The following is a 25163-nucleotide window of genomic DNA, read 5'->3' as shown; positions in this document are numbered from 1 at the left end:
AGGCAACGAAGAGATACCTCACACACACAGATGCAGTCATTAGCCGAAGTAGTTACTCACACATACACACGCATATGGCTATGGGGGAGGCGTGGACTACAGATATACATGTATAGCTGGTAGCTAACCAAGCATGAGCTACAACTGTTCGCGAAATTACTAGACTTTAGGAGAAATGACTGAACGAGGAAACCGAGAGTAAAAAAGCAGCGCAAGCTGAGTAATAACGAATCAGTTTTGATTTAAACACGCTATTGGTTGTGAAGTATAATTGTGCAGTACTACTAAAGACCAGTTTGCAATACTAAATATGTATTAGAGTGATTTATTCAACAGTTTAGCGATTCGAACGTTAGCAGAAGGTTTCAAATAAGCGGAATTTCACAAAATTCATTACAATATCTTATCTTACGATATTCTTCGGTATTGTAGTATGTCAAGGCAAGGTATCAATCCATACATTATATATAAATAAAAACTTACGACAATTTAACGAATAGCAGAGATAATACATGAGACGTCTAAAAAGCACAACATTGTAAGGTTTCAATCCCAGATGTAATATTAATTGTATTATATTTATCACCAGACCAGATATGAAGAAAGTGACTGCGACGCATAAATGTATCAGTCTTAATTTCTTAAGCTCAGCAACAAAAGACATATTTCGATGATTGTGACCAATGATTTAAATCGAATCTTGATGTTCTAAAAAGATAATATTTTTATTAATAACTAATTAAATACATTATCTTGTAAAAAAGGGCGTGAGTACCAAGTTCGATATGTAACAAGTAAAGGTGTCTAAGTTCGGGTGTAACCGAAGTTCCCCCCTTAAATTCAGAAGCACATTTTTTCAGAAAACATTAGTCAGAACTCTTTTTTTAGAAAGCAAAAATTCAGAAATCAAAATTGCAGAGGTCAATTTTCAGAAGTCAAATTTCAGAAGTCAAAATTCAGAAAGTAATTTTGCGCAAAATTTAATGTTTTTTGCTGTATGATTACTTTCTGAATTTTGACTTCTGAAATTTGACTTCTGAATTTTTTTTTTCAGCCGTCTGGTTACTTTTCAAATTATAAGTTATAAATGTCTTTCTGCCTTCTGATTACTTAAATGTTTGGTTTTCCATTTTGATATATTTTCAGTATAAACTACTAATCCATTTTTAATGTATGATCACTGACTTTATTTTTTATCATCACTTTTTCGTGTTATTGTAATTTTTCATACCCATATGGATATACATTCTTGCATGCATACGTAAGAATGTATGTAAACATTTACTTGATTTTAGTCTGCACTCATGCTGCACTCCCACCAGTGCTTAATTTTATCAGTGCATAAAATTAGTTTACCATTGCTTTCCATTCATTATTGTACGTATGGAAATACATATGTACGCTGGCATAAAAAAATGAATTGCTTTTTTTGCAAACGAGCTTGAAAAAAACTAGGTAAACAGTCTCATCATAGCGGAACCCTAAAAGTGGAAGTTTATCAGTTAATTGGTACGTTTTTTTAGCTGCTTTCACATTTCTACTTCTGGAACAGTACGTTTTTGACACTCAACCAAACCGCTTAGCCAACTGAACTAGCTTACTTTGTTTTGTTGCTTTCTATGCAATTCGCTAATATACCTAGCGTTTTATTTCCTGTAGCGAAAAAAGCGGCTATTGTTACTACTAAAACAGGTGACTGTAAATATATGCGCCTTGATACACAAGCTATTGGGTGTGGAGAGGACGAGAGCAAAGCTTAATAGATTTTTTTTAATTCGTCTTCGAATAACTCTCACCTACTCTATTTTACCGTTTTCGAGAACAATTATTGTTGCATATTTTTCTCATAATCGAACCATTACGACATTTCTTTACTACGAGCTCGAATTCATATCAATGTGATTTAAAATTAGTTAACACGTATTATCAGAATGGACAGCATTATAAGTCATAAGAACAAACATCCTAAAATTTTCTTAGATGAATTTGAATATACATTCGATAGGTCGTATAATGAAACAGATTATTTTTTCTGTAGCAAGTAAGAACTTAATTATAATTCACAAAATTGGAAGTTTTTTCACTTTCGTGAATATGTTTTAGTAAAAAACGTGAATCGAATTAATTCGATATAACAACGTGGAACCAGGTGAAAATAATGACAACATGAAGATAACAGACATACATTTACATGCACCAGATGCTAGGAAAGTGGAATGTTATCGATTCTGTGTAGTACCTCGAGAGATATTGTAGGACAGATTATATCAAATGCAAATACAGCTGTTAGACCGATTCTCCCTTCAGTCGATCAAATGATGCGCACCGTCAGGCGAACATGTGCTTTAAATTTCGTTCCGAAAAATCCTAATAATCTCAAAGAACTCGTTCTTGAAAATGAGTTTATCAAACCAATAGATGGAAAACAATTTTTGCTATATGATAGTGGGCCAAATGATCAAAGGCTAATAATTTTTTTCCACAGAAGAAATTTTGAAATTTTTAACAAGTTGCTCCTCGATTCATATGGACGGCACATTTTCTGTTGTTCCTCCACTTTTTTCCCAATTATACACATTGCATGGGAAGTGTTTCATTTATATGTATATATTTGAATACAGTTCTCGATTCTATTGAAATTCTACTATTTGCAGGATGTTTAAATGGTTTAATCGTTCACTTGGTATATGTACTAGTATGTAACAAAAAACAAGAAACATATACAGCCCAATTCTAAACGAAAATTCCGTGCGAGTTTTTTCCCTTCTCCCATTCCTCGTATTCTAAATAAAAATTCCTTGTGAATTTTTTCACTTCTCCCTTTCCTCGTATTCTGAACAATGTTCGAAAAAGCGGAAACCTGTTATGGGAGAAAAGTAGGTATTATGAATGTTAGGGAGAGGGAGATTTCTCTGCCATTTCATAGGAGTTTTTTCACTAGTTAAATTAAAGGGAATTTTAAGAAAGAACACTTATTTGTACAAATTTGTGCTAAAATATGTATTTACGTTCTACCACAATATTCTCACTGTTAATACAACAACAATCACAATATTCATTATTTTAAGTCGAAAAGTATATCATAAGCAAAGGAAGAGCTCTTCACATATTTGATGCAGTCATCCAGAAATTGCGCAAGGATTTTTTAAGAACGCTTAAATAGATTTTGGCATATGGCGAAAGATGAACTCAACTCGACTTGGCCGCCAGAAAATTGCATGGCAGAATGAATGCAGGCAACTCCGGCGATTTGTGTTATCCCGCCGGTCTTCTTCTTATGCTCCTCTGTTGATGTTGCTGTGGCACCAATTCATTACTCATTTCAGTGAATACCACATGAAATGCAATAATGTGCATTGTTTATACCTTATTTCTTAATTTCAAACAAATTGGCAACAATAATTAAACTTTTCAATTTTTTAAACAAAATAAGAAATGTACAACGAAATTTCATTTGACAGAACAGCTGACTTCGAAAATTCGGAATTCCTATTCCCCAATTATTCTTCTCCCTAGGAGAAAAGAATTGGAGGAATTTTTCCGCGGGAATAAAAAAATCCGCGAGAACAAAATTCCGCGGGAAAATTTAGAATTGGTCTGATAATATTATAATGAAGACTTTATTAGAACAAGGAAACTCATTTAAACCTAAATATGTGATCTTTGATTTCGATAAGGCGGCAATTAATTCAGTAAAAAAACTCGTTTCCCGAAGTATTGGTTCATGGATGTTTTTTCCACTTTTCCAAAAACATTTGGAGACATATCCAATCATTAGGGCTGCAAACGAGTTATAAAAATTGTTCAATTTTCGCGATGAACTTGAAATATTTATTAACACTTGCATTTTTTCCAGAGGAAATGGTGATCGATGCATTAGGATTGATATCTGAACTGGAATACAATTCCGAAATACAAAACTTATTAAATTATTTCGAGGTAACTTATATTGGATTTCCACTTCCCGGAACACAGCAACGTCGGAAGAAGTCGTTATATCCCATCGAATTATGGAATATGTATAATATCACCAAATTGGGTGAAGCCCGAACAAATAATTCTATCGAAGGGTGGCACAACGCCACTCGGAATGCATTTGGGACACACATCTGTTTTCTGAGGTTTGACTTCAGAATTTTTTCTTTCTGAAAAAAGGGTTCTGACTAATGTTTTCTGAAAAAGTGTGTTTCTGAATTTTTGTTTTCTGAATTTGCACATTTCATTTCAGATAAATTACTTTTCTACATAACACGTGGCACCGCCCGTTTAAAAAAATGTTTCCCCATTTCCTCTTGATAAGTTTCTGGGTCCAGATAAGCTCGTGTACCAAATTTGGTGAAGATATCTCAATATTTACTCAAGTTATCGTGTTAACGGACAGACGGACGGGCGGACATGGCTCAGTCAAATTTTTTTTCGACACTGATGATTTTGATATATGGAATTCTATATCTATCTCGATTCCTTTATACCTGTACAACCAACCGTTATCCAATCAAAGTTAATATACTCTGTGTGCAAAGCACGCTGAGTATAAAAATACAGGTGTACGTATGTAAACAAATTTTGAAGTTAAACCACAACAGAGGCAACTTTAGCAGGAACAAATAGTTTAGGGTTTTTTTAAGATGAGTTTCGTCGGCTTCTTATCGGTATCTAACCGATACCGTCAAGTCAATGTTTTATTATCAGAGTATTATTGATAGCGAATTCTTATCGGCGAGTTCTCGATTTGCCATTTGCCTGCTATCGATTTTTTTTATCAGCTTGTGGTCGTCTTCTATTGGTTCTTATCGGCTTGTTATCAATGGGTTGCACATGTTTGATCGATTTTATTTTAAGGGAGCTCAGTATTTTGTGCAAATGGTCTATCATACACTAAAAAAATACACGCCTATGCATTTGCTACATCATGGCAAATACGCAAAAACCAAACCAACAGCTGTCAAAACAAAACAAAATATGCAAAGAAAAAATTGAAAATAAAAAAGTTGTTCACGATCCCCATGATGTAATAATAAAGGTGATGTCAACAACATAACCTCACTTTTTCGGCAGCTCTAAATGCCAATATTTACGTGTATTTCAAAAGTAATAAATTTGGATTGCTTAATTTTTCGTACAAATTCTTCAAATAAATTAGTTTTCTGCAAAATTTTGTCTATATTCTGTTAGGGAATACAAAGTTACGTTAATCTTTTTAGCTAAACAATTCTAGTAACGGCTTATATAGTTATAATATTTCTAAACGTATAGTAAAATCTACTACGATGGTAGTAAAACTCAAAGGCAGTTCTGTATGATAGACAACCCTCTAAATTATGCGTGCCGAACTTGTCAGAATAAGGGAAAACGTCAACGGGATGAGAAGACCTGAATATTCATTTCATCATGCACGATCCCTAGCTTTCATTTGCTGTAGCAACGTTTCCAACATCAAATACACAAATTCTGAACTCCCTTTTTGAAGTTTCATCCGTATCTGTTTTTAAAGAAACCGATGAGTCGATGTTAACAAATCGATAAAAATACTGGTAACACTCCGATTAGAAATCTATAAAAACTCAATAACTTTTTGATAACACTCCGATAGGAAATTGGTAAAAATTTGATAACATTTTGATAACATATCGATAAGGTCGAATCAAACCATGAATATCGATAACCTTTCGCTGATAAATCGATAGTTTTTCGATAACAAACCAATTACTCGTGGGGTAAAAATCGATTTAATTTTTCTTATTTTTATATTTTAATTTATTTAAATATATTTTATTTTTATTTTATATTCTAATTTATTTTATTTTCGTTTATTCTGATCTCTTTTATTTTATTTCGCTTCGTTTCATTTTATTTTATATTATTTTATATGTTATATTTTATTTTAATTTATTCTGGTCTTTTTTATTTTATTTTGTTATATACTTTATTTTATTCGACTTTATTCTATTTTACTTTATTTTATTTTATTCAATTTTAATTTAATTGTTTAATTTTTTTCTTTGCTTGCACTTTTATATTTCATTTAAATCTAACCAGATACTGTACAAACACGTTACAATCAACAAAATCCTACAAAACGGAACAAATGTGAACTGAAACCCGTACACCTAATCACGTGCGTTGTTGTTGTAAACACTCCTTGCCTGTTCATCTCCTACAGAACAGCAGTGTATACATCTATTCGTGCACCGGCATGCAAAAAAGTGTATATGCGCAGTCTTTAAATTATATGCAGGTGAAGTGCCTTGAGTTGCTATGTGATTTGGCTTATATCAACCACGTACATTGTTCTCACATTATGCTACATTGTAGTGACTATATTTACGCCCTCATTGCTCATTACGCAACACAGCTTACCAATAACACACACTGTGCCTATGCTTACACATTCTCTTATACTTCATACAGTACATATACCATATAGCACACACTATGCCTCCATTTACAATCCACATACAGTCAGTGACAAAAGGAAGTGTACACACGCCTAATGTAAAAATGTTAGCTCTACTTATGAGTTTCCCGTGCGACACAGTCAAGCATATTATAGGTTTTGAAAATTATATGTAATTCTGTTAAATTTAATTGTAAAACAAGAACAAAGCTTTTACAACAAAAAAGGCTGTGGACGAAAAACCGTAAATACTTCAAATTTTTGGTGTCAAAAGAAAGTGTACAAATTGGGGTTAAAGTGTTGGCGAGGAAAGAAGCCGTTATACCCGTTACACAAATGCCGGCTTTGGATAGCCGGCAACTTAAATTAACAACGTGAGGTGTTTGGGTATTCGCGATCTTTTGTTATATTGGCAGAACATTTTTCTCAATGAAAAAAAAAAAAAATGTCTATCAACATTCGCGAACATCATTAAGGAAAAGCCTTTCACCAAATTGGAGATGTTATTATTATAGTAGTCTGTTAAAATCCAATACAACATATTTCTCTCAGTGTAACTCCAGTTACACTTCATATTGATGACTCTCATTATTGTTAACTAAACATTTCTTTAGTTCTGAATAAACCACACATTGAATTACATCGTCGTTACTTTTACTCTGCCAACAAATGGTTATGGGCCCAGAGTTCGTTTTTTTTTTAGTTCGTTGCTCAATTACTTAAATTATACAATTGGAAAAGAACAAAACGAAAATTTGTAATTTAATTAAATAAAAAGCGTTAGTCGCGTTTAATCACAAAAAAAAAAAAATAAAAAATAAAAAATATAATAAGATGAGTGCGTCGGGTCTCTACGCGATTGAAAAGTTAAATGAAAATAATTATTCATCTTGGTCCGTCCAGATGAAAAGTGTATTAATTCATAATGAACTTTGGGCGGTAGTTTCTGGAAAGCTAATAAAAGATGAAACGAGTGAGGAATCAAAAGCCGCATATGAAGCCAAAGACGAGAAGGCACTAGCAACAATTATATTTTGCCTGCATGCATCGCAACTCAACTACGTAAAGCATAGCAATTCATCGGCTGAGGCATGGAATACCCTTCAAGATATATACCAACGCAGAGCACCGGCTAGAAAGGTCACCTTGTTCAAAAAACTAATGGCGTTAAAACTACAGGAAGGTGGCAGTATGTCTGTCCATATAAATGAATTTACTAACATAATCGAAATGCTTGCCCAGGTTGACACCACTTTGGCGGACGAGATTTTGTGCATTATTTTGTTGTCTAGTTTGCCAGAGTCATACGACAATTTCGTCGTTGCAATTGAGGCACGCGAATCCTTTCCAGCGCTCAGTACATTGAAGGTGAAATTAATTGAAGAAGGTGAGCGACGATTGGAAAAAAGTGATGTTAATCCCAGCAACGGTAATATGGCATATTATGTGGGAAGGTCAAAGAAGTCAAATGAGGAAGCTAGTAATATTAAGAAAAAAGATAAGAAAACCTTAAAATGTTATAACTGCGGGCAGCGTGGCCACTATGCATTTGAATGTAAAAAGAAGAAAAGAGACAGCAGAGATTCAGATAAATCAAAAGATTTCAGGCTATCCATCTTAATTGGAGCAGCAACAGCAAAAAGTTTTAATTTGAAGCGAAGTTCGTGGTGCTTAGACAGTGGAGCAACAACACACATGTGTTGTTGGAGACAGTTTTTCACTTCTTTTACAGCCACCTCCGAAACGGTTTGGTTAGCCGACAACAACACAGTTGAAGCGAGCGGTCGCGGTGATATACGTATAAAGGTTGGCGCAACAACAATAACAGCAGATAACGTACTTTATATACCGGAGCTCCAGCATAATTTTTTGTCTGTTAGTCGCATTACATCAGGCAAAAGCAAAGTGCAATTCTCTAATTCTGGTGCGGTTATAAGAAACGAAAGTGGATGTGTTTTACTCAAAGCAAATCGAATAAATGACCTTTTCATTTTTGAATGTCAGACGGATAATGACAACAAAAGTTATATGTCGGATAATAAGAATATATGTAATTCCGTAAAAAACGAAGAAAACGATGTGATGAAATGGCATAATCGGTTTGGTTATTTACACATAGCAGCTCTGAAAGAGATGTCGAATAAACACATTGTACATGGTCTTAATTTAAGTGAATGCAACAACAGTGATCCATGTAAAACTTGTGCTGAAAGTAAAATATGTGTAAAACCATTTGCGTTGTGCGAGAATAAAGCCGATAGGCTATTAAAAATTATTCACAGCGATGTTTGTGGCCCCATGAGCAAAAAATCATTTGGTGGCTACCAATATTTTGTTACTTTTATAGACGACAAGTCGCGATACATACATGTACGTTTATTAAAGAGTAAAGCGGATGTTTTTGAAGCGTTTAAATCATTCAAAGTAGCTGTAGAGCTTGAAACTGAAAATAATATAAAAATTTTAAGGTCTGATAATGGACGAGAATATGTGAACCAAGCCTTTGATAAGTATTTAACTGAGAATGGCATATAGCGCCAAACCACCGTACCATATACGCCGCAACAAAACGGCGTAGCAGAGCGTGCGAATAGAACCTTGGTGGAAATGGCAAGAAGTATGCTGGTGTATTCGGGATTGGACGAAGCATTTTGGGCGGAAGCCATCACGACGGCAGCATACATACGTAATAGGTCAGTGACAAAAACTTTAGTAGATAAAACACCATTTGAGATATGGTACAAGAGAAGGCCATCAGTGTCACATTTCAGAATCTTCGGCTCACCGGCTATAGCCCTAGATAAAACTGAGAAGCACAAATTTCGACCAAAGGGTAAAGAGATGATTTTTGTTGGCTACTCAGAACAGTCCAAAGCGTATCGTTTAGTTGAAAGAAGCACTAAGAAGGTTACCGTTAACAGAGACGTAGTTTTCCTCGAACATATGATGAAACCGTCGTATAACCTGGCAAGCTTTGAACTTGAACAACAGCAAAAAGCACAACAAGAATGTGAGGAAAAACAGCCGCATGAAGATCAAAAACCAGAAAAAACTACAATTGTAGACGAAATTAGTACAGTGAAGACAGAAGAAAATTGCATAAATGGGAAAGTTGACTTGCGCGATGATGTGTTTGTAAAAACTGACGACAGAGCTCCGGGAAGGCCTAGATTAGAACGCACAGGTAAACCAGAGCGTCCAAGAAAGCGTTATAATACAGTAAGTGCTCTAATGCAAAAAGACGGCAAACCAGATAGGGTGAGTGAAGCATTAAAAGGCAGAGATGCTGAACAATGGAAAGCATCTATGAATGAGGAGTATAAAGCATTAGTTGCAAACAAAACTTGGTCTCTGGTTGAGCTGCCAGAAGGGCAGAAGGCGATTGGATGTCGTTGGGTTTTTAATATAAAGAAAAATAAAAATGGCGACGTTGAAAGGTTTAAATCACGGTTAGTGGCAAAGGGGTGTAGCCAGGTGGAAGGTGTGAACTTCAGCGAGACATTTTCTCCGGTGGTTCGATACGCCAATATCAGATTGATTATTGCTTTGGCAACAGAATACTAGCTGTACCTTGATCAGATGGACGTGTCTTCAGCATATTTAAATGGCGAACTGAGTGAAACCGTTTACATGCAGCAACCAGAGGGTTTTATTAATGAAGAGTTTCCTCACCATGTGCTCAAGTTACACAAAGCATTGTACGGTTTGAAGCAAAGCGGTCGTGAGTGGAATAAACGCCTCGACGGTGTACTTCGCACAATGGGATTTAAGCCAGGTGAGACCGAACCATGTGTATACACTAAGCATGGAACTAAAACCTATAATATCATTGCCGTTTACGTTGATGACATATTGCTTGCAAGCTCTTCCAGACAAGAACTTGATGATATAAAAGCACAAATTTCTGAGCATTTTGAGGTGGTAGATGGTGGCCATTTAAAACATTTTTTGGGCATAGAAGTTGAGCGAGAAGGCACCAAAGGGGCTATAACTTTGTGTCAACGTCGGTATATTGAATCATTGCTGAAACAGTACGATATGGAAAGTTGCAGGACAACTTCAACACCATTACCTCCGATCTTCCAAGTACATTGCAAGAGCGCGTCTTGCAGAAAAGCCAATGCTACCAAGTACCAGTCGTTAGCGGGTGCTCTCATGTATTTGGGATTATCAACGAGACCGGACATTCTACATTCGGTAACAAAACTATCTCAGCGCAATGTGGATCCTCATAGTGAACATGAAGCAGCATTGAAACATATTTTACGATATTTGAAGCAGACGGCATCTTATAAGCTGCACTATAAAAAATCTGGTACATCAATCGAGGGTTTTGTCGATGCTGATTGGGCTGGTGATAACACCGATCGAAAATCCTTCACTGGGTACGCGTTTGTCGCTGCGTATTTTCGTGGCAATCGCAAAAACAAAATATCGTTGCACTGAGTAGCACTGAGGCCGAATATGTGGGGTTATCTACAGCGGCGAAAGAGACCGAGTATTTACGTAAACTGCTAAGTGAGACAGGCTTTGCACTATCTGAACCATTGACCATCAATTGTGACAACCAAAGCGCGCAGCATCTTGTTCGGAACCCAACATACCACGCAAGAAGCAAACATATTGATGTTAGATATCACCACATTCGCGGCATGTACAAAGAAAATAAAATAAATTTGAAATACGTTTGTACTAACAATATGATTGCCGATGTATTAACTAAAAACTTAAAAAGAATCAAACATGAACAATTTGTTAGACAAATGGGTATTTACTAACACACATTTTATTTTAATCAAATTTTTTATAATTAAATTTATCAAAACAGAGATGTATATTGTATTGAGGAGGCGTGTTAAAATCCAATACAACATATTTCTCTCAGTGTAACTCCAGTTACACTTCATATTGATCACTCTCATTATTGTTAACTAAACATTTCTTTAGTTCTGAATAAACCACACATTGAATTACATCGTCGTTACTTTTACTCTGCCAACAAAGTCAAAACACTGTAAGAAGTATTATTGACAGAGAAAAAAAAAAATAAAAATACATAAATAAATAAATATGGTCGATGTGGTGAAAACCCCTTCGGAAAGTGCTGTGTAATTGTCTAAATATATTTCAGGAGTATCAGGTGTGACGGCAAGTGCCAGACAATGCGTCCGCCGTTATATGCAAACAGTCTACATGGGCAAGTTCCAATGAAAACCAGCAATAAAAATATGGAGAACAATAAGTAAGACAAAAAATGTTATATCCACAGTGAAACATGGAGCAGTTAGGGTGTGGTGTTTCCTGCGAAAGTTGTCAAAGAACGGATGCTCTTTCACGAATCAAGCAGTTAGATCACCCTCCGCAGTAAATGCATCTAGACAGAAAAATACGAAAAATGATCATTAGTAGTAAGATATGCTCAAAGTCGCTATTTTGGTGTAATGGCATAAAACTTTGTACCGCAAGTGACCGCGATGCTTGTTTGTTCCATGCCGAGTCGTTAACAATCCAAAATAAAAAGAAATGGAAAGCACACAAAGTACTGGATATTGACAATCTGTTGTTTTGTACACTTTCTTTTTATACCAAAAATATGAAGTATTTTCGATATTTCGTCCAAACCATGATGAAATTAATATTCAGGTGTTCTCATCCCGTTGAGGTTTTCCCTTATTCTGACAAGTTCGGCATGCATAATTTAGAGGGTTGTCTATCATACAGAACTGCCTTTGAGTTCTACTACGATCGTAGTAGATTTTACTATACGTTTAGAAATATTATAACTATATAAGCCGTTACTAGAATTGTTCAGCCAAAAAGAGTTCCGTAACTTTGTATTTCCTAACAGAATATAGACAAAATTCTGCAGAAAACTAATTTATTTGAAGAATTTGTACGAAAAATTAAGCAATCCAAATTTATTACTTTTGAAATACATGTAAATACTGGCATTTAGAGCTGCCAAAAAAGTGAGGTTATGTTGTCGACATCACCTTTATTATTACATCATACTCCATACCCTTTTTTGTTGAGAGTTTTATTTTTGGTTTTTTCACTAAATAACACAACACAGTACATATCATTAAAAAAAATAATAATAATAATTCCATTGTGTCACCGATAAAACTCTTTAAGTAGAGGTAATATTTTTACTTTCCACGTGTGAATACTTTCTTTCGACACTGACTGCATATTCCCCATATAGCATACCACTTACACATTATGTTTACATTCAGGATTCACCTGTACCGTGAGCAAAGATGTTTACGCATCAAAAAAAGGTAGCCAACGTTAAAAAATAACGCTCATAGATGGGTAATTTTTTTGCTTTCGATAACTTTTCAATTAAATTGACTGCAGATATCATAAAAAACTTACTCTTAACTACTTTTTTCCCGTTTATACCATCTAACATCACAATCTATACTGAGAAACTAATATTTATTTCATAGAACTCTTACATAGTTTCGTGTTTCTTTTTAACGATAAATGCGGAATATCAGTAAATAACTTTATGCGATAGGAGTAACGAAAGTAATAAAATAACTTATCAAATGTTGTATCATTGAAAGTGAACCCTAACAGGCGCATAACTGTGATGCCGAGAACAATAGCACGATTATCAGAGATTATGAAAATTATAATCATACATATGCGTGATTATAACGCAAGTCGATCTGATCGAATTAAGATCTGTTTACAAAAAAAAAAAAAAAAAAAAAAAACCAATATATGTATAAATAGATCATTTAAAAAAATCGTTTATTTAAAAATAATAAATAAAAATGTACTAAAAAGTAAAAAAATAAAATGACCATGGCCGCTTATTAAGTACACAGTAAAAGTAGTTGAAATACTTTATAGTAGCAGTGGCGTAGAGAGGGGGCGGGCATCTTGCCCCCGGGCGCAACACACTTGGGGGGCGTCAAATGGTCCGCAAAGCAGAACTTCCTGCACAATTTGTATTTTTATTATAACTGATTTCTGGAAAATATTACTTCGCAGTAGAAAAGTAATTGAACCTAAAACTCCGTTGCGAGTGGCACTTCAAATACTCTTGACTATCTCAGTATCAATTTCTAGCTGCGAACGTTCTTTCAGCAAATCAAAACTGATTTTGACATATTTACGATCAACGATGGGGCAAGGTCCCCTAAATGACCTAACATTTTTAAGCGTGGAAACAGAAAAATTTGAAATGATAAAGTTTGATGATATCATCGATACTGAGACGAATATTAGCATCACTAACCTGATACCAGTATCACTATGCTGATACTAAGCAACCACTCGTATGTACGTAAACTAATCAATCATCAAGGTAACGAAGAGATACTCACAAACCCATGTAATCATCAGCCGAAGTAGTACTCACGCATATACCCGCATATGGCTATAAGAAAAACATTAACTACAAATAGGTATACATATACATAGCTAATAACCAATCAAGGGATACAATTGTTCTGAAATGCCGTTTCGCGAAATGACTAGACCTTAGGAGAAATGAATGAACGAGAAAACTGAGAGTATAAAAGCAGCGCAAGCTGAGGAATCAGTAATCAGTTTTGATTTAAGCACGCTATTGGTTGTGAAGTATAAGTGTTATTGTGAAGTACTTTCAAAGTAGTATAATAAAGACCATTTTGAATTATTGAATATTGGAGTTATTTATTCAACAGTTAAGCGATTCAAACGTTAGTAGAAGGTTTGGAATAAGCGGAATTACCCTAAATTCGTTACAATATATTGTGTTTCCTCAATGGCAAGGAAAATTTGCACATAAGCATTACTTTAAAAAATGTATTAAAATTATATTATTATTTACTAGCAGACCCGGCAGACTGCCCTAAATTTGGCCTATCTGCATACATTTTAATAAGCTTTTTCCATCTAACTCTGCCCTACCCCTCTACACTTTTTCCCAATCTTTTTATTCACTCCTCCCTCCGTCTTTTTCGCTTCATCTCCATCTTCGTCTCATTATATCTCTTTCTCAGTCTCCTTCTCTCTTTTCTCTTCTCTCAAGTTTTTCTCCTTCTTCTTCATCTCTTATTGCCAGTCCCAGAGGGTGGTATGTATTTTGTTCCAGTCCCATTCCGATTCTGAGTCCCAGTTCCACTCCGAATCTCAGTCCCAGTCCTAGTCCTAATCCCAGTCCCAGTCCGTCACTGGTATACTTCTCGGAAAAAAGCATCGTAAATACTAATATAGGCAAATTTATATACGAAATTTAACGCAAATCTAATAGGACGTATGTAAATAGGTATGCGGGTATTATTAATTCTTGTCTTTATTTCGGCTTCGCATGCATATTTATCAGTTTTGCTAGGTTGATGCGACTAAATCGTATATCACAATGAACTTTAGAGCTCTCAGCAACAGCTTTCATTTGATATCCATAATACACACACATTCTAGGGGTATCCGGGTCCATGTTTTGGCCTATATCTCGAGACCCTAGTCACCCAGCGGTGTAAAACTTAATCTGTACTAGAGCATACATCAACAGCTTCAATTTGATACCCATAATGTAAAAATACATTCTAGGTGTATCCGGGTCCACGTTTTGGGCTATATCTCGAGACCCTAGCCTCCCAGTTGTATGAAAATTATTCTGTACTATAGCACTCATCAACAGCTTTCATCTGATATCCATATTGTATAAACACATTCTAGGGGTACCCGGGTCCACGTTTTGGGCTATATCTCGAGACCCTAGCCTCCCAATTGTATGAAAATTATCCTGTACTATAGCACTCATCAACAGCTTTCATTTGATATCCACATTGTATAAACACATTCTAGGGGTACCCGGTATAGTGTTAACTACTTTGTACTCTTTACTTTAATTTTTAAAATAATTTTAATTGAGTTTTCGTGTTAACTTAAAATTTTGAATAACTTCAAAAAAAAGAAAATTCTAATTAGTTGGAAAATATCTAAACTCAAAATAAACAAAAATAAATTTTTATACTTCAAATAAATAACATAATATTTTTAAAAAATATATATTTAAATATTTGGTTAACCACCAAATATATTAGGGGGAGTAAATATAGTGTTAACTACTTTGTACTCTTTACTTTAATTTTTAAAATAATTTTAATTGAGTTTTCGTGTTAACTTAAAATTTTGAATAACTTCAAAAAAAAGAAAATTCTAATTAGTTGGAAAATATCTAAACTCAAAATAAACAAAAATAAATTTTTATACTTCAAATAAATAACATAATATTTTTAAAAAATATATATTTAAATATTTGGTTAACCACCAAACCCGGGTCCACCTTTTGGGCTATATCTCGAGACCCTAGCCTCCCAGTTGTATGAAAATTATCCTGTACTATAGCACTCACCAACAGTTTTCATTTAATATCTATATTGTATAAACACATTTTAGGGGTACCCGGGTCCACGTTTTGGGCTATATCTCGAGACCCTAGCCTCCCAGTTGTATGAAAACTATCCTGTACTATATCACTCATCAGCAGCTTTCATTTGGTATTCATATTGTATAAACACATTCTAGGGGTACCCGGGTCCACGTTTTGGGCTATATCTCGAGACCCTGGCCTCACAGTTGTATGAAAATTATCCTGTACTATATCACTCAACAGCTTTCATTTGATATCCATATTGTATAAACACATTCTAGGGGTACCCGATTCCACATTTTGGCCTATATCTCGAGACCCTAGTCACCCAGGGATATGAAAATTATCCTGTACTATAGCACTCATCAACAGCTTTCATTTGATATCCATATTGTATAAACACATTCTAGAGTACCCGGGTCCACGTTTTGATCTCAAGACCCTAGGGACGTAGCGAAAAAAAAGGTAGACCTTGGCCGATTCTCAGACCTACCCAATATGCTCACAAAATTTCATGAGAATCGGTTCAGCCGTTTCGGAGGAGTTAAGCCTCTAACACCGTGACATAAGAATTTTATATATTAGATTAACTAATTAAATTAATGAATTGGCTAACACTGAATGAGCATTAGCTGCCAGGGCTATAAGCTCTATCTAATAATGTATAGGTAAAGTTTATTATAAAAATAGAAGTTATAATTAATCTAGGATAAATTGAATTGTTTTGTTTAGATACGGGCTCCGATGTGGTTGATAAAATTGTTTATTTTTTGTATGTTCTCTTTAGTAGGTATCTTGAGGAGATCGATCCAATTGGTGTCGAATTATTGATTCCTGGCTGTTCCCAGAGCAGGGAAGAGTGAGAATAAATGTTGTAGGGAGAGGTTGTCCCCACATAGTTGGCATGTTGGCGGAGGTTCGCCTTTCAAGAGTTGTTCGTGTGTTACAGCTGTGTGACCCAGTCGTAAATGTGAAAAGTTTTGTATTTGCTTGTGCCAGAGGCCAGAAGGGTATTTGGGGCTGCGAATTCTCTATTGACAAGTGTGTAATGGTGGTGATTATAAATAAGCCACTCATGTTACGATTTTGAACGGAGTTGACGTCTTATTGCCGCCTGCATGTCTTTCTTATCTAAAGTAGAGTAAATAGTGACAAGTGCGGTGGCTGCTGATCTAGCCGCATTATCGGTCAATTAGTAAGTTTCGGATATGATTGGTTGTGTTGGAGCTGGATGAGGGATTCTGAACCGCTTTAAGGACGGATTTACTATCGGTTCATATAAGTGTCTTGTGATTATTTAGTAAAGGCATCATTATTGCACTTCGAATCGTAGCCGCTTCTGCAGTGAAGACTGATGCGGGGGCGGGTAATGTTTGTAATTTGAGGGTGGTGCCAGTTGTGTCAACCACAGCATAACTAGCTGGGCCGTTATTGGTTTTAGAGCCATCCGTATACCAAATGGTCCAGTTGTTCGCTTCATAATGCATTTTACGCTCTTGGAAGATGGATGCGTATACGTCTTTTGGGGTGTTACTCTTTGCATACCTGGCGATGGTGAGGTCGCACGAGGTATTCTTATTATTAAATATGTATTTGAGTATACTTATATATTTTGTCCCGTGCGAAAGAAAACCTCACTACGCCACTGTCTAGTTGCTCTTTGTATAATTTAAATTAGGATAATTTCCCTATGCATTAATTCTGCAATAACATCATATCGTAAATGAACGCCCATGCTTTTATTCACAGTAATAGAAACACCTTCATTTTAATTATACTTAAAAAAAAATAAATGTAAGGCGATAACCTACGAAGAGATCTAAGGCCGAGCTTCTCTTCCAATTTGCGTCGTGCTCCTCTTGATTTTCCCTACAAAATTGGCCGTAGGTCCCCTACATGTTTTATGCCGACTCCGAACGGCATCTGCAAGGCAGATGAGTTTTCACTGAGAGATTTTCATGGCAGAAATACACTCGGAGCGCTTGCCAAACACTGTCGAGGGCCGCTCAGAAAAATTTTCTTCAAATTGAAAAACCTTATTTCTAAAATTTTGATGTTGCTTTTCCCGGGGTGCGAACCCAGGGCATACGGTGTGGCAGGCGGCGCACGCTACCATCACACCACGGTGGCGTATTTATACTTTATATTGTATTATTAAGATAGTTTTATAAAAAAGCCTTTTTAAAACTTTTTTATTCTTTTTATTTATATCTTTTCATTTATTCCATCTGTTGTCATTTTCTTTATACTGATCGACTTGGACTCTCCTTAGCACTTTTGTGCTCAATTTCGTAATGATTCGTGTTTTTAAACGGTTTTTTTTAGCTTGCCTTGACATGCTGGTTGGTTGGCTGGCTGGCTGGCACGAACTTTGTAATTGAAATTTAAGTAACTTCCAGATAAGCTTGAAACTTGGAATATAGTTCAGACCCCGATGACAATGCAATAATACGAAAAAAATCGACGCTAGTTGGCGCAAGGATCGAAATATTCACAAAAATCGTATTTGTGGTCCGATTAAATAAAGACTAAAAACTTGAAAATAAAATAATTAAAAAAAAAGTTAAGTTAAACGGCTTTATTGAAAACAATACTTACATAAAGTAATAATAATACTAAAAGCTAGAAAATGATTAGGTAGGTCCTAGGTACTAGTCATCACACTCCTCATCAATCTAGGGCGTTGATCAGACAATTAAATAACAGCGTTGGACGCGTGAAATTTCTAAAAATGTGAGGCGTAGCATAACGTTATTAAGGTTCAGTTGGTCTTACCTATGACTATCAATAGCAATTTTACGCGTTCAACGCTTTTATTTAATTGCTTGATCAACGCCCTAGATTAATGAGCAGTGTGATGACTAGTACATAGGACCTACCTAATTATTTTCTAGCTTTTAGTATTATTAGCCGTTTTTTTTTTATATACGCGTATACGTTTACGTTTGCGCGTGAAAAAAAGCATAAACTCGCTTAGATAATGCTTAGCAGACCCATCTAGCGGCAGTGGTTAAATAACTAGCTACAGCCACAGGGTGTACCGAAAAGCGGAGGCACAACCCTCTGATGGCCATAGGGTATAACATATAGCTAAATCAGTTGCGATGAATTGTGCACACATAGAATACATAGAATTAGTGTAGAGGGTGAAACAAAAACACATATTTCAGTTACATCTGAGTATAATGCGTATTGAAATTTAGTAGTACACATTTTATGCGCAGCAATTTCAGAAATAAGGTTTTTATATTAGAAGAAGATTTTTCTAAGCGGTGTCGCCCCTCCGCAGTGTTTGGCAAGCGCTCCGGGTGTATTTCTGCCATGAAAAGCTCTCAGGGAAAACTCATCTGCCTTGCAGATGCCGTTCGGAGTCGGCATAAAACATGTAGGTCCCGTCCGGCCAATTTGTAGGGAAAATCAAGAGGAGCACGACGCAAAATGGAAGAGAAGCTCGGCCTTAGATCTCTTCGGAGGTTATCGCGGCTTACATTTATTTATTTATTTAAAGTTTGACCCTTAGCAGTCCATATAAAGTTTAAGCGTATAGACGTTTACGTGTAAAAAAAAACACACGGCTATTATTACTTAATGTAAGTATTGTTTTCAATAAAACCGTTTAACTTAAATTTTTATTTTTTTTATTTTATTTTTAAATACAATTAAAATTATATCGATTTAATTAGAACGATTTAAGCTTTTCTACCAAATTCGATATTTTCAACAAGCGTCATACAATGATTCCGAAAAGATCTACTTTACAAGAAAGATTACGTCGCAATGAGTCTATGCGAGGCAACAAAAACTACTATCACCAATGCTGTGGGCGCTCGCCATTAACCAACTGCTTAGGCGGTTCGACACGGGACCAGTCAAACTCGTCGTCATATGCAACCAACATACAACTTTCTGCTACATCAAGCGCTTCGGAAAGACGGAAAAAACTGATCTAGTATTGTAATATATAATATTGGAAATATAATGTCCCTAAGACTAGGCCTAAGCCGGGAGTGATAACCCTACAAGAAAACAACAACACAAAATAACTATGAATTATGCTGGATGGTAAATTGCCGTGGAAAGAGAGCGGCTGAATTTTTTTAACCATCTTAAAATATGTGTTGCAGAGTTTTTCTCTTGACTGTGAAAAACATTCCAATTATTTGGTGAAAAAGATGTGGCTTGGTCCAGGATGGGCTCAAAAAACATAAATTAAGAGGCCGCTACCGACGGTGTATATACTTTTAATTTTCTTTAAATAATGATATCGACGCAATTTTTCATACCTTTTTGCAATTCCAGCGGACATAAACTACTAATTTACAAAAAATAAACGCTCCCACAAATTGGTCAACATACATTCAACGGTTCGGATAACGAAATGAAACCCCCATCAATACCCAGATTTAAAAAACACATTCTAGTCCGCAATTTGTTGGATATGTCGGTTAGATGTTGAGGTATAGAAAAGGTGGCTTTATCTTTCAGTTATCCTCATATTAAAATCTTCATCCCTCGACATCAGCATACCCTATTAATTAACTATCGATATTAACAAGTAAGAAAGTCTAAGTTCGGGTGAAACCGAACATTAGATACCCAGCTGTACACTTGAAATGCTGTTGCTGTTTGTTTTGCGTGCTTAATAGTGTTACAGGGCTGCGCAATAATACATACTAGTATCGCCTGTGGTCGAAATTCGAAGTGTATTTTTTTCAACTCAGTCTATGCATCAAGTGTTGGAAATATAGCAGACTGGTCTAACCTACTTAACTTTTTCTGTAAAATTTTGAATTTTATCTAAGACTATGTACTTTTTGATTGTACTTTCTTAAATTTTCTACAAACTTTTCACATGTAATTATAACGTTTTGGTATGGAGCTCCTTAAACAAAAATATAAAAATTATGTAAAATCAAAAGAAATTGACATAGAATTATGGTGAAATTACTTGAAATTAAGTGAAGTGAACAAACAGTTCCATATAAAAACGCAATAAGTGCACTTAGACTTTTTTCCGGGTTTTAATGTGATCATTGTGGAAATATGAAGATTCTAATCTTCGGATAGAGCACTTACATAATTTGTCCAAAGATGGCGCGCTTTTGTGCAAGAAACTTTTTCTATTAATTATAAACAAATAGACTAATATTTGTTAACAAAAATAGACCTATACACTGCGGCTGATCTATACGAATCGATTCATATCACTTTTATATGATTTTACGTATGCTAACTATGCGAAACCGCCTGTCAATTGTTTGTATGGAAATTTTGTTATCGTATTAATATATAGATAGTGGGTAATATACTGCCTACACAATACGGCCGCCATGATGCCGGTTGCCGTTTTGCCCTAAAATCAAAAACGTTTTTGGGAAGTTTTTTTTCATTTAATATACAACTTGAAATTTTCCGATTCAGTCAAGTTGCATTTAAATAATAATAACCTAAGTTGAAATAAAAGAATATATAATAAAATAAAATAATAAATAAAATAAATTAGCATAAAAAACAATATAAAAAATTTAATGTTATATTTTTGTAACTTTTTTTTTTTTGTTCAGTATAAGACGTACTTTATCTAAAATGAGGATTAAATCTGCAAATGCAAAAACATTTTGGGGCAAATTTGCCATTAATTGTTATAAATAAATTAGTTAGTTTCAACAAAAATTAACTCATTATTTGCGATTTCATGTTTTTTTGTAAACAACTAAAATAAAAAACAAAGAATCTGTTAAATAAAGACTTATGTATTTACGTGTAAGTGAAATTTGCCACAAAAAATGGGCAGAAATTAATTCTATTTAAGATTTTTTGGTACGCTACAAATTATTTTGGAACAATTATTTAGGATTTTGGTAGAGGCTATTATAGGTAAGTTGCAACAATGGGAAACCATGTTTTAATCTTTCACACTTATGTAGGTTTGTGTCTTAGAGCACTTACATAATTTGTCCAAAGATGGCGCGCTTTTGTGCAAGAAAGTAAATATCCAAATTTGGAGAGATTGTTGGATTTACAAAAAATTTTTCTATTAAGTATAGACAAAAAGAGTAATATTTGTTAACAAAAATAGGCCTATGCACTGCGGCTGATCTATACCAATCGATTAATATCACTTTTATATGATTTTACGTATGCTAACTATGCGAAACCGCATGTCAATTGTTTGTATGGAAATTTTGTTAGCGTATTAATATATAGATAGTGGGTAATATACTGCCTACACAATACGGCCGCCATGATGCCGATTGCCGTTTTGCCCTAAATTCAAAAACGTTTTTGGAACGTTTTTTTTCATTTAATATACAACGTGAAATTTACCGATTCAGTCAAGTTGCAATTAAATAATAATAACCTAAGTTGAAATAAAAGAATATATAATAAAATAAAATAAGAAATAAAATAAATTAGCATAAAAAACAATATAAAAAATTTAATGTTATATTTTTTAACTTTTTTTTTTTTGTTCAGTATAAGACGTACTTTGTCTAAAATGAGGATTAAATCTGCAAATGCAAAAACATTTTGGGGCAAATTTGCCATTAATTGTTATAAATAAATTAGTTAGTTTCAACAAAAGTTAACTCATTATTTGCGATTTCATGTTTTTTGTAAACAACTAAAATAAAAAACAAATAATCTGTTAAATAAAGACATGTATTTACGTGTAAGTGAAATTTGCCACAAAAAATGGGCAGGTCAGAAATTAATTCTATTTAAGATTTTTTGGTACGCTACAAATTATTTTGGAACAATTATTTAGGATTTTGGTAGAGGCTATTATAGGTAAGTTGCAACAATGGGAAACCTTGTTTTAATCTTTCACGCTTATGTAGGTTTGTGGCTTAGAGCACTTACATAATTTGTCCAAAGATGGCGCGCTTTTGTGCAAGAAAGTAAATATCCAAATTTGGAGAGATTGTTGGATTTACAAAAAACTTTTGCTATTAATTATAGACAAATAGAGTAATATTTGTTAACAAAAATAGGCCTATGCACTGCGGCTGATCTATACGAATCGATTAATATCACTTTTGTATGATTTTACGTATGCTAACTATGCGAAACCGCCTGTCAATTGTTTGTATGGAAATTTTGTTAGCGTATTAATATATAGATAGTGGGTAATATACTGCCTACACAATACGGCCGCCATGATGCCGGTTGCCGTTTTGCCCTAAAATCAAAAACGTTTTTGGAACGTTTTTTTTTCATTTAATATACAACGTGAAATTTTCCGATTCAGTCAAGTTGCATTTAAATAATAATAACCTAAGTTCAAATAAAGGAATATATAATAAAATAAAATAAGAAATAAAATAAATTAGCATAAAAAACAATATAAAAAATTTAATGTTACATTTTTTAACTTTTTTTTTTTTGTTCAGTATAAGACGTACTTTATCTAAAATGAGGATTAAATCTGCAAATGCAAAAACATTTTGGGGCAAATTTGCCATTAATTGTTATAAATAAATTAGTTAGTTTCAACAAAAGTTAACTCATTATTTGCGATTTCATGTTTTTTGTAAAGAACTAAAATAAAAAACAAAGAATCTGTTAAATAAAGACTTATGTATTTACGTGTAAGTGAAATTTGCCACAAAAAATGGGCAGAAATTAATTCTATTTAAGATTTTTTGGTACGCTACAAATTATTTTGGAACAATTATTTAGGATTTTGGTAGAGGCTATTATAGGTAAGTTGCAACAATGGGAAACCTTGTTTTAATCTTTCACGCTTATGTAGGTTTGTGGCTTAGAGCACTTACATAATTTGTCCAAAGATGGCGCGCTTTTGTGCAAGAAAGTAAATATCCAATTTGGAGAGATTGTTGGATTTACAAAAAACTTTTGCTATTAATTATAGACAAATAGAGTAATATTTGTTAACAAAAATAGGCCTATGCACTGCGGCTGATCTATACGAATCGATTAATATCACTTTTATATGATTTTACGTATGTTAACTATGCGAAACCGCCTGTCAATTGTTTGTATGGAAATTTTGTTAGCGTATTAATATATAGATACATACATATGCTTCTATTCTGAACTAATTTTAGCGTATTAATATATAGATACATACATATGCTTCTATTCTGAACTAATTTTCGTTTAAAAGAATCAAAAAGGATACAGAGGCTAACAACAATGACCTTGAGCGGGTAATAATGCAGTTTCCCTCAGATATGGGGATTTCCCTACTTTCCCTAAACATAAACACACAAGTGCCATTGTACTAAAAAGCGTCATTACAAAAAATTTTTACTAGAAATAGCGTATTACCTGCATCTACGCACTTTTACAAAATCTTTTATATAAAAGAAAGCGATTTAACCGATTTAGTCCATTTTTACTGAAAATATTTCCTGTTAAAAGGCATACATGTGCGCCAAATTATTCGTCGTACCAGCTATGGCCCCAGAAACGTTGGGAAATGCATTGTAAGAAAGGGACAGTGCCACGCCCATTTTTCAAGATTTGAATTTTTTCCCATTTCTTGTTATAATGGAACAAAATACGATTGGTACAAAACTATTTTTCGCTAAGATTTAACTTTTATTTTTGCCTACGGCCCTTTTTAAAGTCATTTATATAAAAGTAGGCGTGGTCCTTGACCAATCTTATCCATTTTTACTAGAAATATTTCCTGCTATAAGGAAAATATGTATGTGTACAAAATTTCATTACGATATGTACATTTTTCTTCGAGTTATGGCTCCCGAAACATTGAAAATTGTTTAAACAAAAAAGGGGCAGTGCCACACACATTTTCAAAAAATTTTAATGGTATATTTCAATTTAGAAAGTAAAATTCTATTGATACAAAGCTCTTTTTCGCTAAGATATAGCTTATTATTCTCGTCCACAACCCTTTTAAAAATCTTTTATATAAAAGTGGGCCTGGTCCTTGACCGATTTCGTTAATTTTTCTTCAAATAATTTTCTTATAGTAAAGGCAACCTCTCTGCCGAATTTTGTTACAATAGGTTTAACGATTTTTGATTGATGATTAATAATATTTGAAAAATTGATTTTATCACAAGTGGGCGGCGCTACGCCCATTTAAAAAAATTGTTTCAAATTTGTATCAAGAGTCTCAATATCAGTCCACACGTCAAATTTCAACATTCTAGGTGTATTATTTACTAAATAATCAGTTTTTTTGTGTTTTCCACAATGTTATATGTATACATAAAAAGTGGGCGTGGTTATCATCCGATTTCGCTCATTTTCAGTACCAATCTATTCTGGGTCCAGATAAGCTCGTGTACCAAATTTGGTGAAGATATCTCAATATTTATTCAAGTTATCGTGTTAACGGACAGACGGGCGGACGGACATGGCTTAATCAAATTTTTTTTTCGACACTGATGATTT

At 34.3% G+C, this 25163-nt stretch overlaps 1 protein-coding gene across 4 annotated transcripts in view; it reads right to left on the bottom strand.

The window, feature by feature from the left end:
• Positions 1 to 25163, bottom strand: part of LOC137252267 (1-acyl-sn-glycerol-3-phosphate acyltransferase gamma-like) — a 43981-nt gene that overhangs the window by 10501 nt on the left and 8317 nt on the right. For 2 of the 4 annotated variants that reach the window (XM_067787737.1, XM_067787741.1), the window contains exon 2: positions 484 to 708. In XM_067787737.1, the coding sequence (XP_067643838.1) occupies positions 484 to 664 (181 nt within the window). In that variant the 5' untranslated portion in view covers positions 665 to 708. Of the gene's footprint in view, positions 1 to 483; positions 709 to 12614; positions 12929 to 25163 lie in introns of those variants that run through there. The other 2 variants (XM_067787739.1, XM_067787738.1) reach the window with 2 other exon arrangements.

The sequence above is a fragment of the Eurosta solidaginis genome, chromosome 5, assembly GCF_040869045.1.
Source record: "Eurosta solidaginis isolate ZX-2024a chromosome 5, ASM4086904v1, whole genome shotgun sequence".
Classification (NCBI taxonomy): Eukaryota; Metazoa; Arthropoda; class Insecta; order Diptera; family Tephritidae; genus Eurosta; species Eurosta solidaginis.
This window is presented reverse-complemented; position numbering and strand designations above follow the sequence as displayed.